Genomic DNA, 22,613 nt, shown 5'->3' on the forward strand with positions numbered 1-22,613 from the left:
ATTATGTCTTTAAAATGACCAAAACAGTTATGGTCCATCTAGGACTGATAAAATTCTACCAATCTATTCCTTTGCCTTAAATACTTTGATGCATTTCTGCAACATGGCTAATGTCTCCAACGTAATGTTTTCTGATTTTCATAAAGCTCATCATTTTCTGGTAATTCCATTGCTTACCGAAGTCAGAGTAGAAACCCCAAGCAAATAAATGAATCAAGCAAACAGACAGTGAGGAAACCAGAAGATTCAGAAGCACACTTACCTCTATGACTTGAAAGACAGCAGGCAGGAGACGGCTCTCTCTAACAAGCCTGTTGGGGGAACACACACACAAATACACATTTAGCTTGTGACACACACATTTACGTTCCATCTTCACTAGTGCGACACTTGTGCGTGCATTCGGGTTTTGGCACTGAAAAAGACAGCTGAGGTGTGAATGCTCCATCGTGCCAAGATCAGTCAGCTGGGAAAATGACCTATGACTAATCCAGTGACGAGTGAAAAAGAAAGAGAAATAATGCTGATGAAAGGATGGAAGAGTGAAAGATTGATGGAGGGAAAAAGTCAGATGGAAAACACACAACAATGTATCAAGAGTGAGAAACAGAGGGCCTGTGTGTACAAACCTAGTGAGCTGCCTACCTAGACAGCATTTTTGGGAATCACAGAATAAGATTATGAGATTATAATGCTCAAACATTCAGTCAAGAGAGAAGCTCTACTAGGCTCACATTTTAAACATGATTATGATGCCCGGAAAAGCTGTGGTTGCCAGAAATTTACTGTAAAAAAATAATTAAAAAATAAAAAATAAATAAATAAACAGCAACGCTACTACAATGCTACTGAGAAATGTAGTTAAACTACTAGCATCACTGCTTGTAGCGAGGCTACTGTCTATCACTGACCATAGGTTAATCAAGTTACAAGAATGAATATGGCTGCTATTGCCGAGACTAGTTACTGATGTTTCCCATCAGTTGGTAAACACTGCCATCTTCACACTTGTCCATAATAAGCAGCTACAGAGAAAACTAGCTATTATTAGCTAGATGTAGTTGATCTACCTTCAAAAATCTCCAGGACACTTCACTCCATATGACTAGTAAGCCAGTTCTCAAATAACTATTATGATGATTTTTGTTCTACACGCTCAAATGATAGAAGTTCTTGCGATGTCCAATCTATTAAGACTGTGTCTGTTCCCCGAATAGTGATGTCAAAATATTAATTTAATGTAGGATCTAGAGAAAATCTTATCGTGATTAAACCAGAAAAATGTAAAGTAAATGAACAAAAACAACAAGTTTGGGCTCATAAATATTACATCACTCACACCCAAAGCAGTTATTGTAAATGAAATGATAACAGATGATAGTTTTGATATACTCTGCTTGACTGAAACCTGGCTAAAACTAAATGATTATATTGGTCTAAATGAGTCTACTCCACCAAACTACTGTTATAAGCATGAGCCCCGTCAGACTGGTCGTGGCGGAGGTGTTGCAACAATATATAGTGATATTCTCAATGTTACCCAGAAAACAGAATACAGGTTTAACTCATTTGAAATACTTCTGCTTAATGTTACACTGTCAGATATGCAAAAGAAATCGAATGTATCTCTTGCTCTGGCTACTGTGTATAGACCACCATGGCCGTATACGGAATTCTTAAATGAATTTGCAGATTTCCTCTCAGACCTTCTGGCTACAGTTGATAAGGTGCTAATCATGGGAGATTTTAATATTCATGATAATACAAATGATGCATTAGGACTTGTGTTTACTGACCTAATAAACTCTTTTGGAGTCAAGCAGAATGTCACCGGGCCCACTCATCATTTTAATCATACACTAGATTTAATTATATTGCATGGAATTGATCTTACTGATATAGATATCGTACATCAAAGTGATGATGTTACAGATAATTTCCTTGTATCGCGCATGCTGAGTATCACTGATATTAACTATATGTCGCAGCGTTACCGTCTGGGCAGAACTATTGTTCCAGCCACCAAAGACAGATTCTCAAATAACCTGCTTGATGTATCTCAACTGCTATTTGTACCCAAAAATACACATGAACTAGACGAAATGACTGACAACATGTGCACTATTTTCTCTAATACATTGGAAGCTGCTGCCCCCATCAAATTGAAAAAGGTTAGAGAAAAGCGTACTGTGCCATGGTATAACAGTAATACTCACTCTCTCAAGAAAGGAACGCATAGTCTTGAACACAAATGGAGAAAAACTAACTTGGAATTTTTTTGAATTGCGTGGAAAAACAGTATGTCCAGCTATAGATGGGCTCTAAAAAAAACACCAGGGCTGAGCATATCCACAAACTCATTGAAAATAACCGAAACAATCCAAGGTTTTTATTTAGCACAGTGGCTAAATTAACAAATAACCAGACGCCACCTGATTCAAATATTCCATCAACGTTTAATAATAATGAATAGTAAGGCCCCACCATAGCACAGAAACTGCACTTGTTAAAATTACAAATGACCGGCTTCTTGCGTCAGATCAAGGCTGCATCTCATTGCTAGTTTTACTTTATCTTAGTGCTGTATTTGACACCATAGATCATGACATACTCATAGATTGCAAAATTATACAGGTATTCAAGGGCAGGCTCTAAGATGGTTTAGATCCTACCTGTCTGATCGCTACCATTTTGTTTATTTAAATGGGGGAGTCATCGCATTTATCACCAGTAAAATATGGAGTGCCACAAGGATCCGTCCTAGGCCCCCTTCGATTTTCAATATACATGTTGCCCCTTGGTGATATTATTAGAAAATACGGGATTAGTTTCCACTCTTATGCTGATGATACTCAGCTATATATCTCAACGAGACCAGATGAAACTTCCAAATTATCTAAGCTAACAGAGTGTGTTAAAAATGTAAAAGAATGGATGACCAATAATTTTCTCCTATTAAATTCAGATAAGACAGAGATATTAATTACTGGACCAAAAAAACTGTACACAAAATCTTGTAGATTACTATTGGCAATTCAAAAATCTGGGTGTTATATTAGACAGCAACTTGTCTTTTGAAAATCATATTTCCCATGTTACAAAAACTGCATTCTTCCATCTTAGAAACATCGCCAAGCTAAAAAACATGTTACCTGTTTCTGATGCAGAAAAACTAGTTCATGCAGTAATGACCTCTAGACTGGACTATTGTAATGCACTTTTAGGTGGTTGTCCTGCATCTTCAATAACCAAGCTACAGGTAGTCCAAAATGCAGCAGCTAGAGTCCTTACCAAGTCAAGAAAATATGATCATATTATCCCAATTATTTTACAGTCTCTGCACTGGCTACCTATTAAGTTATGTATCAGTTACAAATTATCATTACTTACCTAAAAGGCCCTAAATGGTTTAGCTCCTGTGTACCTAACTAGCCTTATACCACATTACAATCCATCACGCACCCTAAGGTCTCAAAACGCTGAACTTTCGGTAGTTCCTAGGATAGCAAAGTCCACTAAAGGAGTTAGAGCTTTTTCACATTTGGCTCCCAAACTCTGGAATAGACTTCCTGATAATGTTTGGGGTTCAGACACACTCTCTCTTTTTAAATCTAGATTAAAAACGCATATCTTTCGCCAAGCATTCGAATAATGCATCTCTTAAATTGTGACTGCAGTTGCATCTGATTGAATGTGCATTCTTATTCTTTAGCTTGGGTTAAACTAATTAATTTTACTTTGTTGGAACAGCAGCTATGCTAATGGTGTCTCTATTTGTTTCACTGTTTTGCCACGGGATTTACATCCTGTGGTAACTAGGATATACACAAGCTCCAGTCTGGATCCAGAACACCTGAGAAAAGATGCCGACACCTCAGAGAACCCCAGATGATGCTAACCATGAATCAACAAACAGAACTAACAAATATTGCTACAAGTGTGATTGCATCATATAATAATTGCTGTTAATAATGTTCATTGTCTGGCTGACTACGTCTTGTATTCATTTTTCAGAAAAATCATGTCATATGCACACAAACTGACAGTCATCACTTAGAAGCTACTACTAAATATTGTAGAAACATAATTTTCTGTAAAGTTGTTTTGTAATGATTTGTATCGTAAAAAGCGCTATACAAATAAACTTGAATTGAATTGAAAAATATTTGTTATTTTCAATTATAGCCATGTTTTTTTAGGAGAAGGTACTAAAAAGGTGCCCGTGAAATTATATATATATATATATATATATATATATATATATATATATATATATATATATATATATATATATATATATAGGTATATATTTTTTGACAATCTAAAAATGCTGAAGTTTTGTATGAGGTGTAGGTAGAGGGGAAAGGGGATAGAAAATACAGTTTGTACTGTATAAAAACCATTACGTCCCATAATGGGAAGTCCCCATAATGACAGGAATGCCAGAGTAAGTCTTTATTTTTTATTGTCACTTTTGATCAATTGACTCTTCGCAAAGACCTGCCCCCTTTAGTTATTGTTGCTATGTCTGACAAACCATGAAACAAAGTATCACACGGTGTATACACCGGATGAGACAGTTGTTGCGACACAACAGCTAAAGTTTGTCTACACTGGACGCGGAAAAGCAACCGTTGCAAATCATTTGAATTTTGTGTCAGTTCGTCATAGATAGAACAAGGCAGCAGTTTACTGTCAGGTGCTTGTTGACAAATTACAGTTTAAGTCACTTCCTTGTTGGCTTCACAAGAGAGAGCGGGATGTTGCCGCTAGGTCACACCGCATCAAGTTTAGACAGCATCACTGATTATAATGGGTTCTATAGTATTAAACCAGTGTCAACTTTAAAATGTATTCTTTTTTAAGAAATGCAAATAAATACCATTTCGGCTGCTCTTTAATATGTTGTGACAGATCGCAATTTCTCCTCAGTTAAAGCAGCACGTGAACCGATCAGCACTTCCTCTTGACTGGTTACAACACAAAACAAACATTAATGAACATCAGAAGGTATCTTGTTTCAACCACTGAAAGACATCAATACACACCATTCAAGTTCATGTCCAGTGATGTTAATCCACTCTCCGGTCTGGTTTGTTTGCCAGACAAATGGGCAGTGCAGAATACCTCCTCTGCCAGGTCGCCAAGGTAACTAGTTACAGTAACTACAACATGTACCTCTGGGGTCTTCTGACTGGTCCACTGTTTTTGAACTGACATTGATGAGAAGTGCTGCATGTAAAAGTTGAAATTCTTTTAACTTGATACAGCATCTAAAAAAACACAGAGCTTGTTCGAGATGCTCTAAAAGATGTGAGACACAAGTGCAATGTTCATACATATCAGTCTAGTGCTTTAGATAGAAAAGCAACAGAAAAGTAGTGCATTGGAACACAAAAACACATTCTATTGTGAATGGCCCCTTCCTGAATAAAAAAACAAAACTAAATAAAAAAATAAATTAAAAAAACATGCTAACTTGTGCACTCCTAAAAGTTAGGTTACATTATTGTTATTATTATTAAATAATATTATAATATTATTAAATAATAACATTTATGAATATGGCTAACTGATCAAATCTTAAAATGAATATCCATTTATATAGCAATTTCCTGTAAAAACTAAATTTGCAAAACCAATTCATGTGCTATTTAAAATATTCTTTGGAATTGTATTTTTTTTATTATTATTACTGATTTATAATAGAGTAAATACAAAAGCTGAGCTAGAAAAGCTTTCACATGAGCATCAGAACTTAATGTGTTTATCAGTGTGCATAAACCATTCAGCCTCGGATCCGAGACCATAAATTTAAACTATTCAATATACCTGTAACAGATTACCTGCCGTAAACAACATTAATTAATTCACAATAGCATCATGAATATACAGTCACTAACGGTACAAAGAGTCCATTGACAGTGACGCACATCGAGCAATCAGTACGCTCAAGTGTGCCCTTTCTGCAGTCTGTTTATTCAGAACAGTCAATGATCTCTCATCTGTCTGCGCCCTCCTTCCCAACAAACATCATTATCCCTACAATTACCAACAAAACACAAGAACCAATACAAAGCACACATGCTCTGGGTACAACGGAGTAAGCAGGAATAATGAATAGGACCATTTTATCATGCCACAACTGAGAGAGAGAGGAGGGAGAGGGAGAGAGAGAGAGAGAGAGAGAGAGAGAGAGAGAGAGAGAGAGAGAGAGAGAGAGAGAGAGAGAGAGAGAGAGAGAGAGAGAGAGAGAGAGAGAGAGAGAGAGAGAGAGAGAGAGAGAGAGAGAGAGAGAGAGAGAGACAGACAGATGGTGGCCTTTTCTCACTGAAGGCTTACTCGTGTCCGGTATGTACTCCATTAGGTCTTTAATAAGCAAGCAGCCCAGTGACTAGGACCACTCATCCATCTTTCTGAATGACGAGCGTTTGCAGAGGTAAATGGGGTCAACTGGGTGGGTGAAAAAATATTGAACTTTTCACTTACACAGCTTTCAGACCAACCCGGTTATTAGCCCACTTGCACAGTCCTCAGGCAAAGTAGCAGGTGTCCAGAGGCACAGTTTTTCACCACTTGGATAAAGTGATCGTGGGCCACATAATGGACTGTGTTTCAAACTGTGGGTGAATGTCATGCAATCTGTCAAAAACATAACTGGATAATTTTTGACCCCAAAATCTGAAGGAATAATTAAAATAAATAGATAAAAATATAAATAAATAAATTAATAAATAAATAAACAAACAAACACAACACTTCACACTCTTTTATGTAATTTGCCTGCTGACTATGTCCAACAGTTGACCAGCATGCAGACTTCCACAGGAAAATTGTCAGTTTTGTCTAATATTTTGTCAGGTCATGAACATTCTTTGTCCACTACATTTCAAATGATACATATTGTGTTTGACAGCATTCTGAATAAAGATGGTGATGGAAATGACATTCTGAACATTTTTCTAATAAAATATCAAACCGAAATAACTCTTGCTAAGGTAAATTACATAAGTTAAAATTGTATGTATAATTTAAAGACAAATAAAAACAATTAATACCTTTTTGCATAATAAAAAAAATGCATCTTAAGCATGTTTTTCACTATACACCTTTTACACTTTTGTCTCCACAGTATACGAGTAGGCCTACACTTACAGAATGTTGATTGTAGGAAATGGTGTTACAGATGAGGGGCAGCTTTTTTTAAAATTAATTAAATAATTTATTTTGACACAAATGTTCAAAGAGTTCATTATTTTCACTATTATTTAGTTTATGAGGCATTTATATATATAAAAACATTAAAAGTCTGAGATAAAACAATCAGAGCTTGAACAATTTTTATGGAGCCGAATATGATACTGATATTATGAAAAAAAAAAAAAAAAAAAAAGGCTGATACTGATATATTGTCCGATATTCTTTGTCCAAACTTTTAACTGGTACTATTTTTAGAATACAGTATATACATAAAGAGAATAATATATATATATATATATATAAATTTTCATCTTAGTTTTTATTTTACATTTAACTGCTATTATTTAAATATCCAATCTGTTATTTATTATTTGTAACACTGCGTTGCAATGTGCTTTAATATGACATTAGCGATGTAATTTACACTATTTACTTTAATTTGATATATATATATTTTTTAATAAGATTTATGTATTTTTTTTTTATATAAAAGATCAAAAGGATTAACAATGAAGATTAATTTTCACAGCCTTCTTTGATCATATTTACCAAGGGTGCAGATATTTTTGGCCATGACCATATATAACGATATATCGGCGACAGGTTCATATCGGCCGATAATAATGACAATATGATATATTGGTTGGGCTCTAAAAACAAAGGACAAAAATCTATCCATACATAATGGGCATTTGGAAAAAAAATGCATGTCATCTCTTTTGAGAAAAAAAAAACAATCAAAATAACTGTAAATAACATGACAACTAGCATGAAAATGCCTAAAGCCATGATATCACATTCCAAAAAAAAAAAAAAAAAACTTCTGATTGAAAACATTGGATTAAATTCTTAAAGCAAATCAATGAATGCATAAATTTTTTGACGGCAACTAAGAATCATTTTAATGGTTCTAAGCAGCATTTTCATGGAAAGGGGGAGTGCCGAGATTGGCATCTCCAAAGGTAAATGTCAGCCAAAGACACTAAATCATCTAATAAGAGAATGTATGCACATAATCTTTACACTTGCAGGCAACCTTTGCATCTGATCCTCAATCAGTAAGTAAGGAGAGCTGCTACATGTGGTCCTTGATTCCCCCTCACTCTCTCAAAATGGCATGCAACAGCCATGACATTTACTGGCGCCATCGGCACTCTGGGCCCGAGACACTATAACAATCGTCGTAGGGTGTGATTTCTCCATGGTTCAACTCTTGAGATTTCGTTGTTCTGGAGTACTAACAAATAGATCTATTACATAGATTCCAGACACAGAAACCATCCACCCATCCATCTGTGTCTCGTCCATTCAGTGGATGTACAATGTTGTCATGGGCCAGTGTTTGTAGCCAGAGCAACTGCTATGCCCACACATCCTTTCAGTCCTGAGCCACCCACATAAACAGTGCTGAAAGAATAATAGCCAGTCACACATACAAACAAATTGTGACACTTCCACATGCCTGAACACCATGGACACAGACAGCTCCCACACACCACACATCCTGTTCAATATCCCACTGACAGGTAGAGTTTCACCCTTCACAGCAGCAGAAGCAAAGACACCTCCACTGGTGAAAGACACCACCTCATCAGCACAGAACATGATAATAATAATAAAAATATATATAATAATAATTTGCAGCCATTTGATCTGTATTTAACCCTCTGGAGTCGATTCACACGTATACACGTTGAGGCATTTTTTCTCCTGATAGCCCCGAAAAGAACTTAAATTACACTTTCAGTTTTGATCGTACAGATAAGAGCAATACATCAATCGAATCTGTAAAGGGTCTACTTTTTTGTATACAGACATAAAAACAAAACGTTGTGCATTTATAAAATAAAGATAACAAACAAGGTGTGCTATCTGCCTTTGCCTTTGTCTGCGGTGATCTTCATTTACAAACACGTCATTAAATTGAACGAAGAGACATGAGAGATATATCTATAGAAAGCTTGACATGTCTACTTTGAAACTAAACAAGTGCTGCCAAAAACAAATATTCTGTGATAAAGTAATCCATATGAAAACAACACTATGTCCGTTTTTCACGTCTCCCTTCATTATCTTCTAATGCCCCCGTGCTGAACGCGCTATTCAGATTATAATGTTTCACTGAAGCGTGCGGCTTGAATACGACCACACAACAGAAAACAAAGCAGCGAGACCGTTCAAGTTTTTTTATTTTTTTATTTTACTGTTTGCTTCACGATGAGAGGTATACGACATATTTCACCCCAAAAAGATGTGATGTGGATTAACTCAGGATTTGAGATTTGGATATCCTCAGAAAAAAGAATGAAGCAACTTTATTCAGCAGAGATCATAAACATGAGTAAGTCTCTTTTTATTTATTTATATAATTGTACTAGTTTTCACATAATGTGTAAACATTTTACTAGTTAGACTTTTTCCAAACTATAATTCCTGACTAAATCGTATAATCAAGTGAAAGATTCAATAACAATATACACTATACTATACCATACAAAAGCTTGATAATATATAATAAATTAAAAAATAATATAAATGTAACAAATAAATGTAATTGTAAGAAATGTAACAAATAAATGTAAATGTAAGAAATGTAATAAACAATGCTGTCCTTTCAATTTATCCCCCCAAAAAACCTGAAAAAATATTTTCTGTTCTTTTCAACATTAATAATAATAATAATAATAATAATAATAATAATAAAAAAAAAAAAAATAATAATAATAATAACAATACATGTTTTTTGTAGAAAATCAGATTGTTAAAAGGATTTCTGAAGAATTGTTTGACTGGAGTGATGATGCATATAATTCAGTTTTGAAAATCAGCTTTGATTGTTCCCAATAAACTGTTTATCTCAACTCGCAAGTGAATATTAAATTATGTTGTGGGATAATTAAATATATTCTAAATAAACTAAAAACATAAAATTATATACATTTATTTTGTCCTCACATTCTTTCTTGTAACTCCTCCCTCTCAGACAAACAGCTGACTGAATGGCTCATTATGCAGCTCATTATGCGGGCCTTTGTCTTCTCAGGTGTAAATCACAATGATATTCTCGCATATGACTTTTACCAGCAAAAAGGGTCTTGGAAAATTTAAATTAATATATTGTTTTCTGTGAGTAAACAAGATGATGTTCACATAATTTAGAAACAAAAATTCTAGGCTACAAGCTCCAGTTCTCAAAAGTCCCGGGAACCAATGTTCTGTATGTGTTTTTATTTTCTTATTCAAGTGATTTAACATTTTTTGTTTTTCACTAACCACACATAACATTTTTTTTTTCTCAAAAACACAATCATGTACATACATGCTGCTCACATATTATTATAGCTCAGTTTGTGCTGATTACAGTGATATTAGACTTCAGCCATTTAGATGTGTATACAAAAAAAGCACAAAGGTCAGGGCATGACAAAACTTCTCCAGGCCCCAAAAATACGCTTAGACCTCAGAGGGTTAAAGGCACAATACATTTTAAGATATATTTAAAACAATATGAATAAGATTTACATAATATCCAAAACAGCTTGCACAGTGTTATATATTTTTTGCAGTCGTGCACGTTATCCCAAAAGTTCCCAAGGATTTGTAAATCCCGAAAATTTGCGGACCCATATAAGTACTACCTACTTTTTTAAATGGGAGTTAGCAAAATCTGACAGGGTAGCAGAGATCGACAGAACACCGACCCGGAAAGTGCAGTGAGAGTACAGGCCAGCGGGGCAAGGGGGACAACGCCAGAAGAAGTGATTCGCTGTCTGCATCTGCAATCGTGGTCTTGTTTGGTGAGCACTATAATGCAGAGATCACAAACACATCCGAATTAAATCAGTACTCCCAGGACACGTGCCCACCCATCCACATCGACCACATGGACTGGTGGAAAAGCAACGACCACAAATACCCCGACTGGTAAAATTAGCAAAGGCTTCCTTGTGTGTGCCCGCGACATCTGTGCCATCAGTAAGGGTGTTCTTTGCGGCAGGACTGTGAACAGATTGCCCTCCCATCTTCCCGAGCATGTGGACATGCTCATTTTTTTTTAAATAAAAATATGTAATAGGTTAATGTTATAAATACAGACGTTAAAATTAATGTTCACATAAGTGCCGTCATTCAGGCCGTTCACAATATCTTTTAGTGCGTACTGTGTTTTAAGAATGATATTCTGTTTTAGCGCATTATGTCTTTTAAGACTAATATTCATGGCTGAATTAATCGGTTCTAATCTCAATTAATTTTGTAAACTTTTTTTTTTTTTATATGCTATTAATGCTCATGCTCATTTTTAAAATAGAAATGTCCTAGGCTCCTACAGCCTTGTGAGCAGTTGATAATCGACGGACTGTTATGTTGATAAGTGGTGTCATTCAGTTGTTATATTAATATGTTTCAGAAATCATACAACCATTAATTATTAGTTAAACCAGATATTATGTTGCTTCTCAAATTTTACATGCAAGTACAGCCCGAAATCACAGCACAGCTATTGTCTTTATCTTATGTGTATTTGATTTCATCAGACGACAGCTCGATTACAAATCAGGATTTTTGTGCAGATTATTCTTATGGGTCATGTTTCAGTCATTATTTCATATTAATTTGGTTGTCTGACACCAGAAACAGTAAAATATAACAATGAAAACTGTTTTAATGAGAATTTGGCTCCATCAAAATACAGTATGTGGACACAGAGAGGCAAAATATAAAATAATAAATAATAAATGTAAATTTTGCATCCTGCAAATAATGTAGCAGGCTTGTGTATGTATATTGCTCAGTGCAAAGAAAGAGAAGTAATGGGGGTCTGATATTTCTATGTTCTTTTTTTTTCCCATGTGTCTTAGGGACATCTATGACATCTAAAAACATCTATGACTTTTAAAACAGGTCTAGTCTACATGCTGTAGGTTTCACTAATAATAAATGTACATTTGTAAAAAGCAATCATATTTGTCAATGCCTATGTTGATTAGAGTATTAACAACTTGAAAAGTATTAATGGTATATTTAGAACAGATAAAAAAATGTGATTAAGCTGTCATGATTTAACTAAACATGATTTAACTCAATCCAATCAAAAAACAAATCACCAATAAATATTTTAACCGATTGACAGAGGGCTCGAAATTAACTTTTTTTACTTGGTAGCACTGGTGTAGCACCAGTCAAAATTTAGAAGCACCCACCAAAAATGAATGAGTATCACAACAACACATTATATATTAACAGATTTCATCTTTACATTCTTAACTTTATTGTAGATTTTAGACTGGTTAATATTAGTTGTCAGTCACCCAGTCACTGCTTTCTGCTGAAGGGCTGAAGAAAAGAGAAAATGAAAAGAACACTGGCAGATTTCTTTGGTTAAACACAGAAAGAGAGCTCCTCTTTGGCAAGGATTAGGATGGTGTATGCAGTGTTAAAGGGGGGGTTGGTGAAATGCTATTTCATGCATACAGAGTTTTTTACACTGTTAAAGAGTTGGATTCCCATGCTAAACATGGATAAAGTTTCAAAAATTAAGTTGTACGTTTGAAGGAGTATTTTTGTTCCAAAAAAACCTCTTCCGGTTTGTCACAAGTTTCGGAAATTTTTTTTCCGAGTATGGCTCTTTGTGACGTTAGATGGAGCGGAATTTCCTTATATGGGTCCTGAGGGGCACTTCTCCCGGAAGAGCACGTGCTCCTGTATAGCAGAGCACTGTGAGGCTGAGCACAGCCTGATCAGAGCGAGAGCGTCGCGAAAAGTCACAAAAGAAGTGTGTTTTTGGTTGCCAGGGCAAGACAACCCTGCACAGATTACCAAAAGAGAAACAGCATTAAGGGACCAGTGGATGGAGTTTATTTTTACAGAGCATCAACGGAGTTGTGCAAGTGTTTTTGTTTGTTCCCTGCATTTCGGATTGCAAATCGCTTATTTCTTAAGGATAATGCAGTCCCAACTAAAAAGGGTCACGATCGTGTGTTGGAACCACATGCGGTGAGTAAAACTGCTTCAAATATCTCTGTGTTGTTAACTTAGCTATCGGCGCGTAAGCACATCAAGTAAACAACATGCGATGTTGTCATCAAACTGCACGTTCCACATGTACAGCTTTAAAAAAAAAAAAAAGACGACATAAAGTGGAACTTAGTCATTTTCCAAAACCACTAAGCAAATATATACAGTTTCAGTACATACCACATAGCATACCGCCTTTGCTGATGCTGCTCTTGTTAAATTTCAGCCTCTGGATCTGTCACAGCAACCTAAAAGCCTACTGGCGCTCGTGATTCTTTAGCTCCGCCCACACGTCACGCCTCTAGGCGCTCGTGTTTTTCCGGGAAAAATCGGTACAGACTATCTTTCTCTTATAAATATAATAAAAATAAAGACTTTTTGGAGTTATGAAGGATGCAGTACTACTCTATAGGTACTCAAGATTAACAGTATATTGAGTGAAAACGAGCATTTCACCCCCCCCCTTAAATTTTACATTCAGCAAATGCTCGAGACGGCTGGCAGCTGGGGGTGTGTGATATTGACAAAAAATTATAGCTCAATATTTTCTAGGATTTTATCGATTACGATAATTAGACAATATTTTGCTAAGTTATTGTGCTGATCTTAAGGACTACCGTGGACAGCTGACTTTGATATTCTTCATGTTCTGTGTGGTGGTCAGTTCACAGCAGAGATAGAAACTAATTTTTTCCAATATGTTTAAATAGATTTTTACCTTTTATGGTCCTTTTTACAACTAAGCCATTTTTTTTTTTTTTTATTATTATTATAATTTTTTTTTTTTTTTTAGGATAAAAAGACACTTGGGTTGTTATCGAGCACATGAAATCAGTATCAACAAAATTCATCTTTGAATTTCTGAAGTGGCATTTAGATGCATTTACACACTGATCAATGCAATACATGAATGTATTTAACTTGCAGTTAAACGTGCATATATAGTTTTATTAATATAAACATAAAACGTTGAATACTGCTATTTGAAATTATGTAAAAAAAAAATTATAATAATTTGAAATTATACTTTAAATGTGAAATTTAAAACCACCAGTATGTGGAAACAAGTCACTGTTAATAAGTGAGTCATTGCGAATGAACAGAGTTAAATAAACGGTTGATTCATTAAGGAACGAAATGCTGTGATGTTGCTCAGATACGCAACCAGTGCTGTGGCTTTGTTTGGAATTATTTTTGTTATCAAAATGGAGCAAAAACAGGAAACATGGTGTCTAAAAAGTAAGTCTCTTAATATAAACTTCTTGTTTATTGAACTGTTGTATACATTCAATATCACCTTTGTAATCATGCTGGTTTTTGGACGGAAAAATTGCATTCTTCGTGTGATATTAACTATATGAAATAATACAAAGCCCCGATATCTTGAATTCTGTAATGCATTTTAAAAGACTGAATCATGCAGTGAAAAAAAAAAATTCACTCTAAATGCGAATGTGCACTAGTCTAACCTACTAGACTTCATCAAGTCATGTATGCAATCACTCTCTGTAGAGAATATATATATATATATATATATATATATATATATATATATATATATATATATATATATATATATATATATATATATTCACTACATACATTTCTATGACTTTTTAACCCTTAAGGCGCCAGGGTTTTTTGGAAAAGATGCTATATTTTGACTTCAAGATTTCAAAAGCTTGTGGCTTGAAAGGGCTTAAAGATAGAAATCTACTGTCAATTAGAAAAATGTTTGGCATGATCGCATGTTTATGTGGGGTGTAAATATACTCATTTAATTTGCATATTATGACGTCACCAGCGGCGGCCATCTCAAGTTTTATAATATTCAGGAAATATTAGATATTGAATTGATGCATGTTGAATTGAACTTATTTGCATGTTTTTGTGTATGTGTGCCTTTTTTTATCCTCATTCCAAATTATCAGAAAACAGGAAGCCAACAATAAAACAGGAGAAAGTATTAATTTATTACTATAATACTACACTATATAGTAGTAAAACGCATGTGAACAGTTGCCTACTTTTTGATCAGTTCATCAGAAATATTCAGGAAATAATAGATATTGAATGGAGGTTTGACCTTATTTGTTTTTTTTTTGTATTTGATTGTTGTTGTTGTTTTTTTTTTACTCATTCCAAATGATCAGATAAAAAAAAAAAAAAAAACGGGAAAAGTAGTACATTATTACTATATTACTGTGCCATAGTAAATTACATGTGCCTATTTTTTGATCAGTTGACCAGCTATCTGCCCAGTCAGGTATCTATGTGACACAGTTCGTAGTTCTTGAGAGTATGGTTCCTCTCATTCATTGCATGACACAGCGCAGAGCTCACCTTAGAGTGTGCACGATCAGCAACAGCTCTCCTACGGTCACTAAGACCACGTTCACCTCTGCCACCCGCATCCCCGTTGAGCAAAGGGTCGAAATTACCGCTTGTTTGTGCTTAGTGAACACTCTCGCCTTGCACGGCGGCACCATTGCTCTGCAAAGATGTACCGCGAGAAGCGCGATCATTAGACGGCTGATCGTCATTTCCAAAAGGCCAATATTCCCCTTCAGAGTCAGAATCGGAGAACAACATTTGCAACACATCCTCTCGGTACAACTTTGTATTACCCATCTGGCGATTTTCTCTCATAAATCTCACCATTTACACTCACGCTATGAAATGAATTGCTTCAACATCAATGACATGTGAGCTCACTATTTCCTCGAACACTTTGAATAGAAACATGGCATAAAGTTGGTCTAGAATCAAAGTACTACATGTCTGCCATCTAGTGGAAGGGAATACAAATGAGATATTACACCATATAAGGAACTGCAGTCTATTTCATTAAGTATGACGTCTTGTCGCAATTTTGCGACTTTGTCGCTTAGAGGGTTAAGATCTTATTTCCAGTCTTTGGAAGCTCAATTTGAACAATTTCTGATATGTCCTTCAGTGACAAACTTTTTGAACTGTTCAAAAAGGAGTAAATAGTCAATTTAATTTTAGTCAATCAGACCATCATTGAGACACATTTCCTCCTTTTCGCTGAGACAGAGACCATTAGGAGTTTGAACTAATCATACTGCTTAAATACTAGTTCATTAAAAGCTGATGTACTCTAGACATAAATTCTTAATACTGATAAAATGAACACTTTATAGAAGCCATTTAACAACTCTCTTAACAGCACATTTAATCTGCACAAAGCTAAAAGTGGCCAAAGTTTCTTGATAATTGGAAAGTTTGAACTACTATCAAAACCAATAATAACAGAACGCCAATGCTAGCACGGAACCTGCTAATGTCCCTCAATTGCAATCTCATCGCATTTTTAAGGACTTTATCAAGTGCTGGCGAACGCAATTTAATTTCACTATTGTGAGTGGAAATAGCTCTTTGCAGTGTGTGTGTGTGTGTGTGTGTGGGGGGGGGGGGGGGTAACAACTCGTAACAGCCCACAGAGGAAAGTGGTAAGAACAGGACAGGAAATGAAAGCAAAAAGAGGTGAAAATTTTATATACAGTCAAGGTTATTATATTTATATTATTGTAGCAAAAAGCTGATTCTGTGGATGCAGTGAAAAAAAGTGTGTGTCATATCTCTGAAGTTCATTACTCCTCAGCATGACCTACTTTTAAAATCTCAGGATCAATAATCTAATAAGGTTGAGTACAGAAACACATAAGAAAGAAATGCCTCAAGACAATCTTGTGCCTGGTATAGCTGATACTTTTAGGAGTGTATTTGTCCAAAACTTCTGCTGTGAAAATTCTTAGTATACGGTTCTTTAAGAACATAAACTTCCATAAAATGTGCGTGTATGAAGAGTGTAGCTGGTTACCTGCTGATGGGTGAGCTGTGCTCCGTGAGGGACACAAGCAGTTTGAGAGCATATACTGGTACAGGATCTGGCTCCAGGAGCAGAGTCTCATACCTGCAGAGAAGAAAAACAAAAAACAAAATAGCTACACAATATGTATGCAATTTGAAGTTAATTCATGTCATAAAGAGGCTTCCAAACATTGTACCTTTTATATGTTGTTGACACTAGTGTTGCACAGTTCACCGATACTTCAAAAGTATCGCGATTCTCGGAAATTAAAAACGTCACGATTCCTAAATTTATTAGTATCGATACTTCAAAGAATGACCACGTTCCAGATTTGTAAGAGACGTATTTCATGTTGGTGTGTGCAACGCACACTTCAAGTGCCTCCCTATGGACATCTGTGTTTTTTCTCATTCATTTCGTTCATAAACGAGATGTATCAGTTCATTCAACTCCTTCACGAATGAGAAGTGAAGGGCGGAATTCGTTCACTACATTGAACAAATCACAATGCTCCGTCACATCTTGAGTAACTCTTTGACAAGATGAAACAGTTCACAGAGCTGTTCACGAGCTGCACAACCGCTGCTTATAGCACCGTGCTCGCGCGCACCTGCAGAGGGAGGAACTTCAGTGAACAAGAAATATGAGTCTAGTAGCAACGTATCTTCTGTGATGTCCCCGATGCACGGGTCGGGGTGGGTAAAGAAATTTTACTTTATTTGCGGGCTGGGGCAGGCCAAATAATTTCATAAAAGCGGGACCCGCGGGTTTGAAAAAAAACCAGACTCGCGCATCACTAGGCTGCATGTGCGAGCACAAGTTATACTGTGGCCACCGGTCCAAGACTTGTAGAAAAAGATGATGCTCATTAAAGCTCACTTGCTGAGTTTTCTCCTCTGAAAGAAAAGGTTGCACAATTGACAGAATAACTTACAATATCTGAGATATTGCTGCTTAATTTTATTTTTTTTTAAACTTGAATGTCATTGCTTAAATTGATATTATTTATCTTTTGACATTTAATCTTCTGAGTTCAGAAACATTGTTTAATATAATCGCTGTTCATATTTTTATTCAAAGTTCAGAATCAAGAAAAATTTATTACCCTTATGTTTCTTATGATAACTGAGATAATGCTGCTAAATTTATTCTTTACCTTGAATGTCATTCATTGCTCTATTTTATTTTTTATATTTTGATATTTCATATTTAGTTCAAATGTTTAATATATCTGCATATGTTCATTTATTAGTGTGTTATATGATTAGAATGTTGTCCCGGTTTTAAAATAAAGCACATCAATGATATTTGAGAGTGTATTTTCCCTTTTCAGGAAAAGTATCGAAAAAGTATCGAAATCGCAATTCTTGACTAGGTATCGGTATCAAAACAATAATTTTGGTATCGTGACAACACTAGTTGACACATTCTCTGAGAATAAGATTTCGGGATGATATTCGGGATGTTATTCGGGATTTTCACAAAAATTGTGTTGATATTTGTGGGATTTTTTCGTGTTGCTTTGAAGTGTTTGAAGTGAAAATTTACAAAAAATATACTGTCATTGAATGTATATATATATATATATATATATATACATATATATATATATATATATACATATATATATATATATATATATCTCAAATTATTACTGAATTACTATTAAATGTTTTTACAATTTATCATTTTATTGTCTATTACTGTAATATTGCTTTTGAATTTTGTACAGTTTAAGAGACTATTGTCAACGTTGTATTCAGTCATTCATAATGACATTTAAAATATGTAAAATTGGAAAATGGTCTGCATAAAATTGTTATTATTATTATTATTGCATATAATTTGGAATTCACAATGAATTGCTCCAATATACTCAAATTGAATCAAATAATTCCCTATAGAAATTTCAATGACTTCTTGTTGACTTCATAAAACTCTAATAATTTCCCTTTTCCTAATATATCACAATGCCACAATGTTACAATTCCCAGATATAGATTCCAGCACCATGTATCTGCAAGCTATAAAATCCTTCTCTTTTCGGTTCATCCGAGTTTTATCCTAAACAGTGATACGCAATGAGCGACATTTTGTCAATGTTTCTATTTGTGCCAAACTCAACAAATATCACTGGTCCTAAATTGCTTCACGCACTGTTTATTAAGCATGATATATATTTTGATCGACAGCTTTTGTGTGCACAGACAAATTGCTCGTTGCTGGAAACTTCACATCACATCATGCCTGGTTAGGACACAATCTTAGTTTCAATAAATAGCGAGGATGGAGGAGTAAACTGAGAGAGCAGAATATAGGTAAGTGAGTGGTAAGTCTTACTGTGGCAGCAGGGCCTCAGAGATGAGCGTTAGCAAGCGAGTGTTGGAGGAGATGCCTTCACCTTCCCACTCCCATTCTCTCCCTCCATTTCTCTCTCTCTCTTCCACCTCGTCTTGGCTCAGCAGCAGCAGCGTGATCTCTGACAGCACACGCAAACTCACAATACGCCATTCCACTGGGACACACACACAGCAGAAGGGTTAGATATACACTTTATCACATGCATGCAAAAAGCGAATATACGGTATGCACAAATATAAATATAATCAACATATCCATAACTCTTATTCAAAGAAAAGAGAGACGTTTTTTTCTCATAATCTTAGAAACATTTTGTTCTAAAGGTTTATGCTCACAATGCTTGAAATGTATAGCAAATCCAAAATCTGGCTATCAATAAATGTGTTTACATAAAAATTAATAATTATATTATTATTAATAACTTTGGATAAACCCTTGGATTCATTTTTTGATTAACAATTTTTTTTTTGGATTTTGTATATATATACACACACATACATACATATATATATATACATATATATATATACACATACATATATATACACATATATATATATATATTGTTAATTTATGGAGAAAATATTATGGAGATATTTTTAATTGTGTTGAGAGGAAGGAATTTAAAGTTGATCATGTGGCGAATGATGGAGGTATGATAATTACAATTGATGAGGTCAAGTACGCAATTGAGAAACTGGCTGAGAATAAAGCCTGTGGTCGCATAACTTCTGAACATTTGAAGCATGCTAGTCCAAGGATCTCAGTGTTACTTGCTTTATGCTTTACAGGATTTTTAGTCCATGGTGTGTTACCTGATTCCATGGTGTCAGTTTTACTGGTACCGGTAATTAAAGATAAAACAGGTAAAATAACTGGTACAGAAAACTATAGGCCAATTGCACTGGCAAGTGTGATTTCTAAAGTATTTGAGCGAATCCTTATGGATAGGCTTAAAGAGTATCTAACAACCACGGATAATCAGTTTGGTTTTAAAAGTAAGCATGGCACTGATTTATGCATATATTCATTAAAGGAAGTAGTTAGTAAGTATAATCTACATAATTCAACTGTTTTTTTTGTGCTTTTTAGATGCATCTAAGGCGTTTGATCGAATTAATCATACTAAGTTATTTTTAAAATTGCAAGAAAGAGGGGTTCCCCCATACTTGATAAGAATATTATATTTTTGGTATATACATCAAACCTTAAAAGTTCAATGGGGTAAGAACATATCGGAACCGTTTTTTATGACGAATGGGGTTCGGCAAGGGGGGATATTGTCACCTCTTCTTTTTAACCTGTACATGGATGGTCTTTCTGTGGAGTTGAATAATTGTAAGACTGGATGTTTAATAGGTGATAGTCTCATTAACCATTTGATGTATGCTGATGATCTGGTTATTATGTCTCCTTGTAGCGCAGGATTACAAAAGCTGCTTCGAGTATGTTCAAGTTATGGTGTGCAGCATGATATAAAATTTAATGTTAAAAAGAGTGTGATTATGATTGTTAAAACCAAAGAGGACCTTAAGCAAAATTTTCCTTCTTTTTATATAGATGACCAAGTATTGAATGTGGTAAATAAAGTGAAATACTTGGGTCACATCATTAGAAATGATTTAAATGATGACGATGATGTGCAGCGCCAGTGCTGTAGGTTATATGGGCAAACTAATATGCTGGCTCGTAAATTTTATATGTGTACTGATGCTGTTAAAATAGCTCTATTTAGGGCATTCTGTACATCTTTTTATACAGCTCACTTGTGGTGTAGGTATGCTAAAGCTAAAATGCAAAAACTCTAGGTGGCATTTAATGATGCGCTAAGAATTTTGCTTAAACATCCAAGGTGGACAAGTGCAAGCCAATTGTTTGTATCTAATAATGTACCTACTTTGCATGCTGTCTTAAGGAAGTGTATGTATAATTTCATATGTCGGCTGAATGATTCAAAAAATGGTATCATAATGGTCTTAAATGATGTTACATTAAGTGATACAAGTTATTTTTACAGCTTGCGGAAGCATTGGAATGCAAGCTTGTATGTCTTTTAAATTCTCTGTGTGTATTTTCCTCTTCATTCTTTCTTCTTTTCATATGGACCATGAGTCTGAAATAAAGAGTAATAATATATATATACACACACATACGTGTTAACACTTTAAGAGTTCATCCCACTATTTGATGTGAGCATAAGTATTGGAACAGCTGAATTTAAGGTGGATATAAAAGATTAAAAGCTGATATTTAGTTGCAGATCCCTTGCATGCAATTAGAGCAGTGTGCAGTGTGTTTTGGGTCATTGTCATTATGAAGTGCTTACTAATGAGTTTGGTGGCATTTTCTTGAATATTGGAAGCCAAAATTATTTTGTACCCTTCCAAATTCATTCTGTTACTGCCATCATGCATTAAGTCATCATTCAATGAAGAGGTCCTGTTCTAGAGACAGCCATGCATGCCCATGCCATGACACCAACTCCACCAAGCTTTACAGATGAGGTTATATGCTTAGGATCATTTGCAGTTCCCTCTTTTCTCCACACTTTTGCTTTCCAATCACTTAGATAAAGGTTAAGCTTTGTCTTATCGGTCCATCAAATAAGTTCCAAAACTCTACTGGCTCACATTTGTGAAGAATCTTGCCTTTGCATTTTTGGTGCTGATCAGAGGTTTGCATCTTGCTGTGTAGTCTGTCATCAACAGTGTTTGGAATAACGGCGTTTAAAAGAAAGGCGTTAGGTAACGACGTTATTTTTTGAGTAATGGGGTAATCTAACTAATTACTTTTCCCTTCGTTACAACGCCGTTAACGTTACTGAACGTTAACTGTGCGTTCACACCGCCGGCGTTGAGAGCATCAAAAATAGCTCTTGCCGCTCTGGTCACGACGCTGCAGAAAGATTCGAGAGTGCTCAGACGCTCTGACGTAGATCGAATACTTATTTTGTACTTAAAGTGGCCGCTAAGCAAACAAGCTTGTTGATCTTGTGCAGGCTAACCCCAAGGAGGGTAACGTTATAAGTTAACCTCATTAAATATTGTTGTGGACCAAATATTAAGATCCTTTACTTAAAATGAACAAATCTCAGACACCTCCCTGACAGCAAGCAGTTTCAGTCCAGATCCGGCCCACATCTGGCCCGCATGGATTTCATGTGGGCCAGATGTGGGCCGGATCTGGGCCAACACTATGTTGC

General features: G+C 35.2%; 1 protein-coding gene across 1 annotated transcript in view; it reads right to left on the reverse strand.

Moving 5' to 3' along the window:
* The window catches only part of LOC113060092 (serine/threonine-protein kinase ULK4), a 199,219-nt gene that overhangs the window by 85,604 nt on the left and 91,002 nt on the right, over positions 1-22,613 (reverse strand). Inside the window, exons 29-31 of the mRNA XM_026228913.1 lie at positions 19,391-19,565; positions 17,060-17,152; positions 263-311 (exon numbers count right to left, since the gene is read on the reverse strand). Of these exons, the coding sequence (XP_026084698.1) occupies positions 263-311; positions 17,060-17,152; positions 19,391-19,565 (317 nt within the window). The remainder of the gene's footprint in view (positions 1-262; positions 312-17,059; positions 17,153-19,390; positions 19,566-22,613) is intronic.

The sequence above is a fragment of the Carassius auratus genome, chromosome 41 (assembly GCF_003368295.1).
Source record: "Carassius auratus strain Wakin chromosome 41, ASM336829v1, whole genome shotgun sequence".
NCBI classification, from domain to species: Eukaryota; Metazoa; Chordata; class Actinopteri; order Cypriniformes; family Cyprinidae; genus Carassius; species Carassius auratus.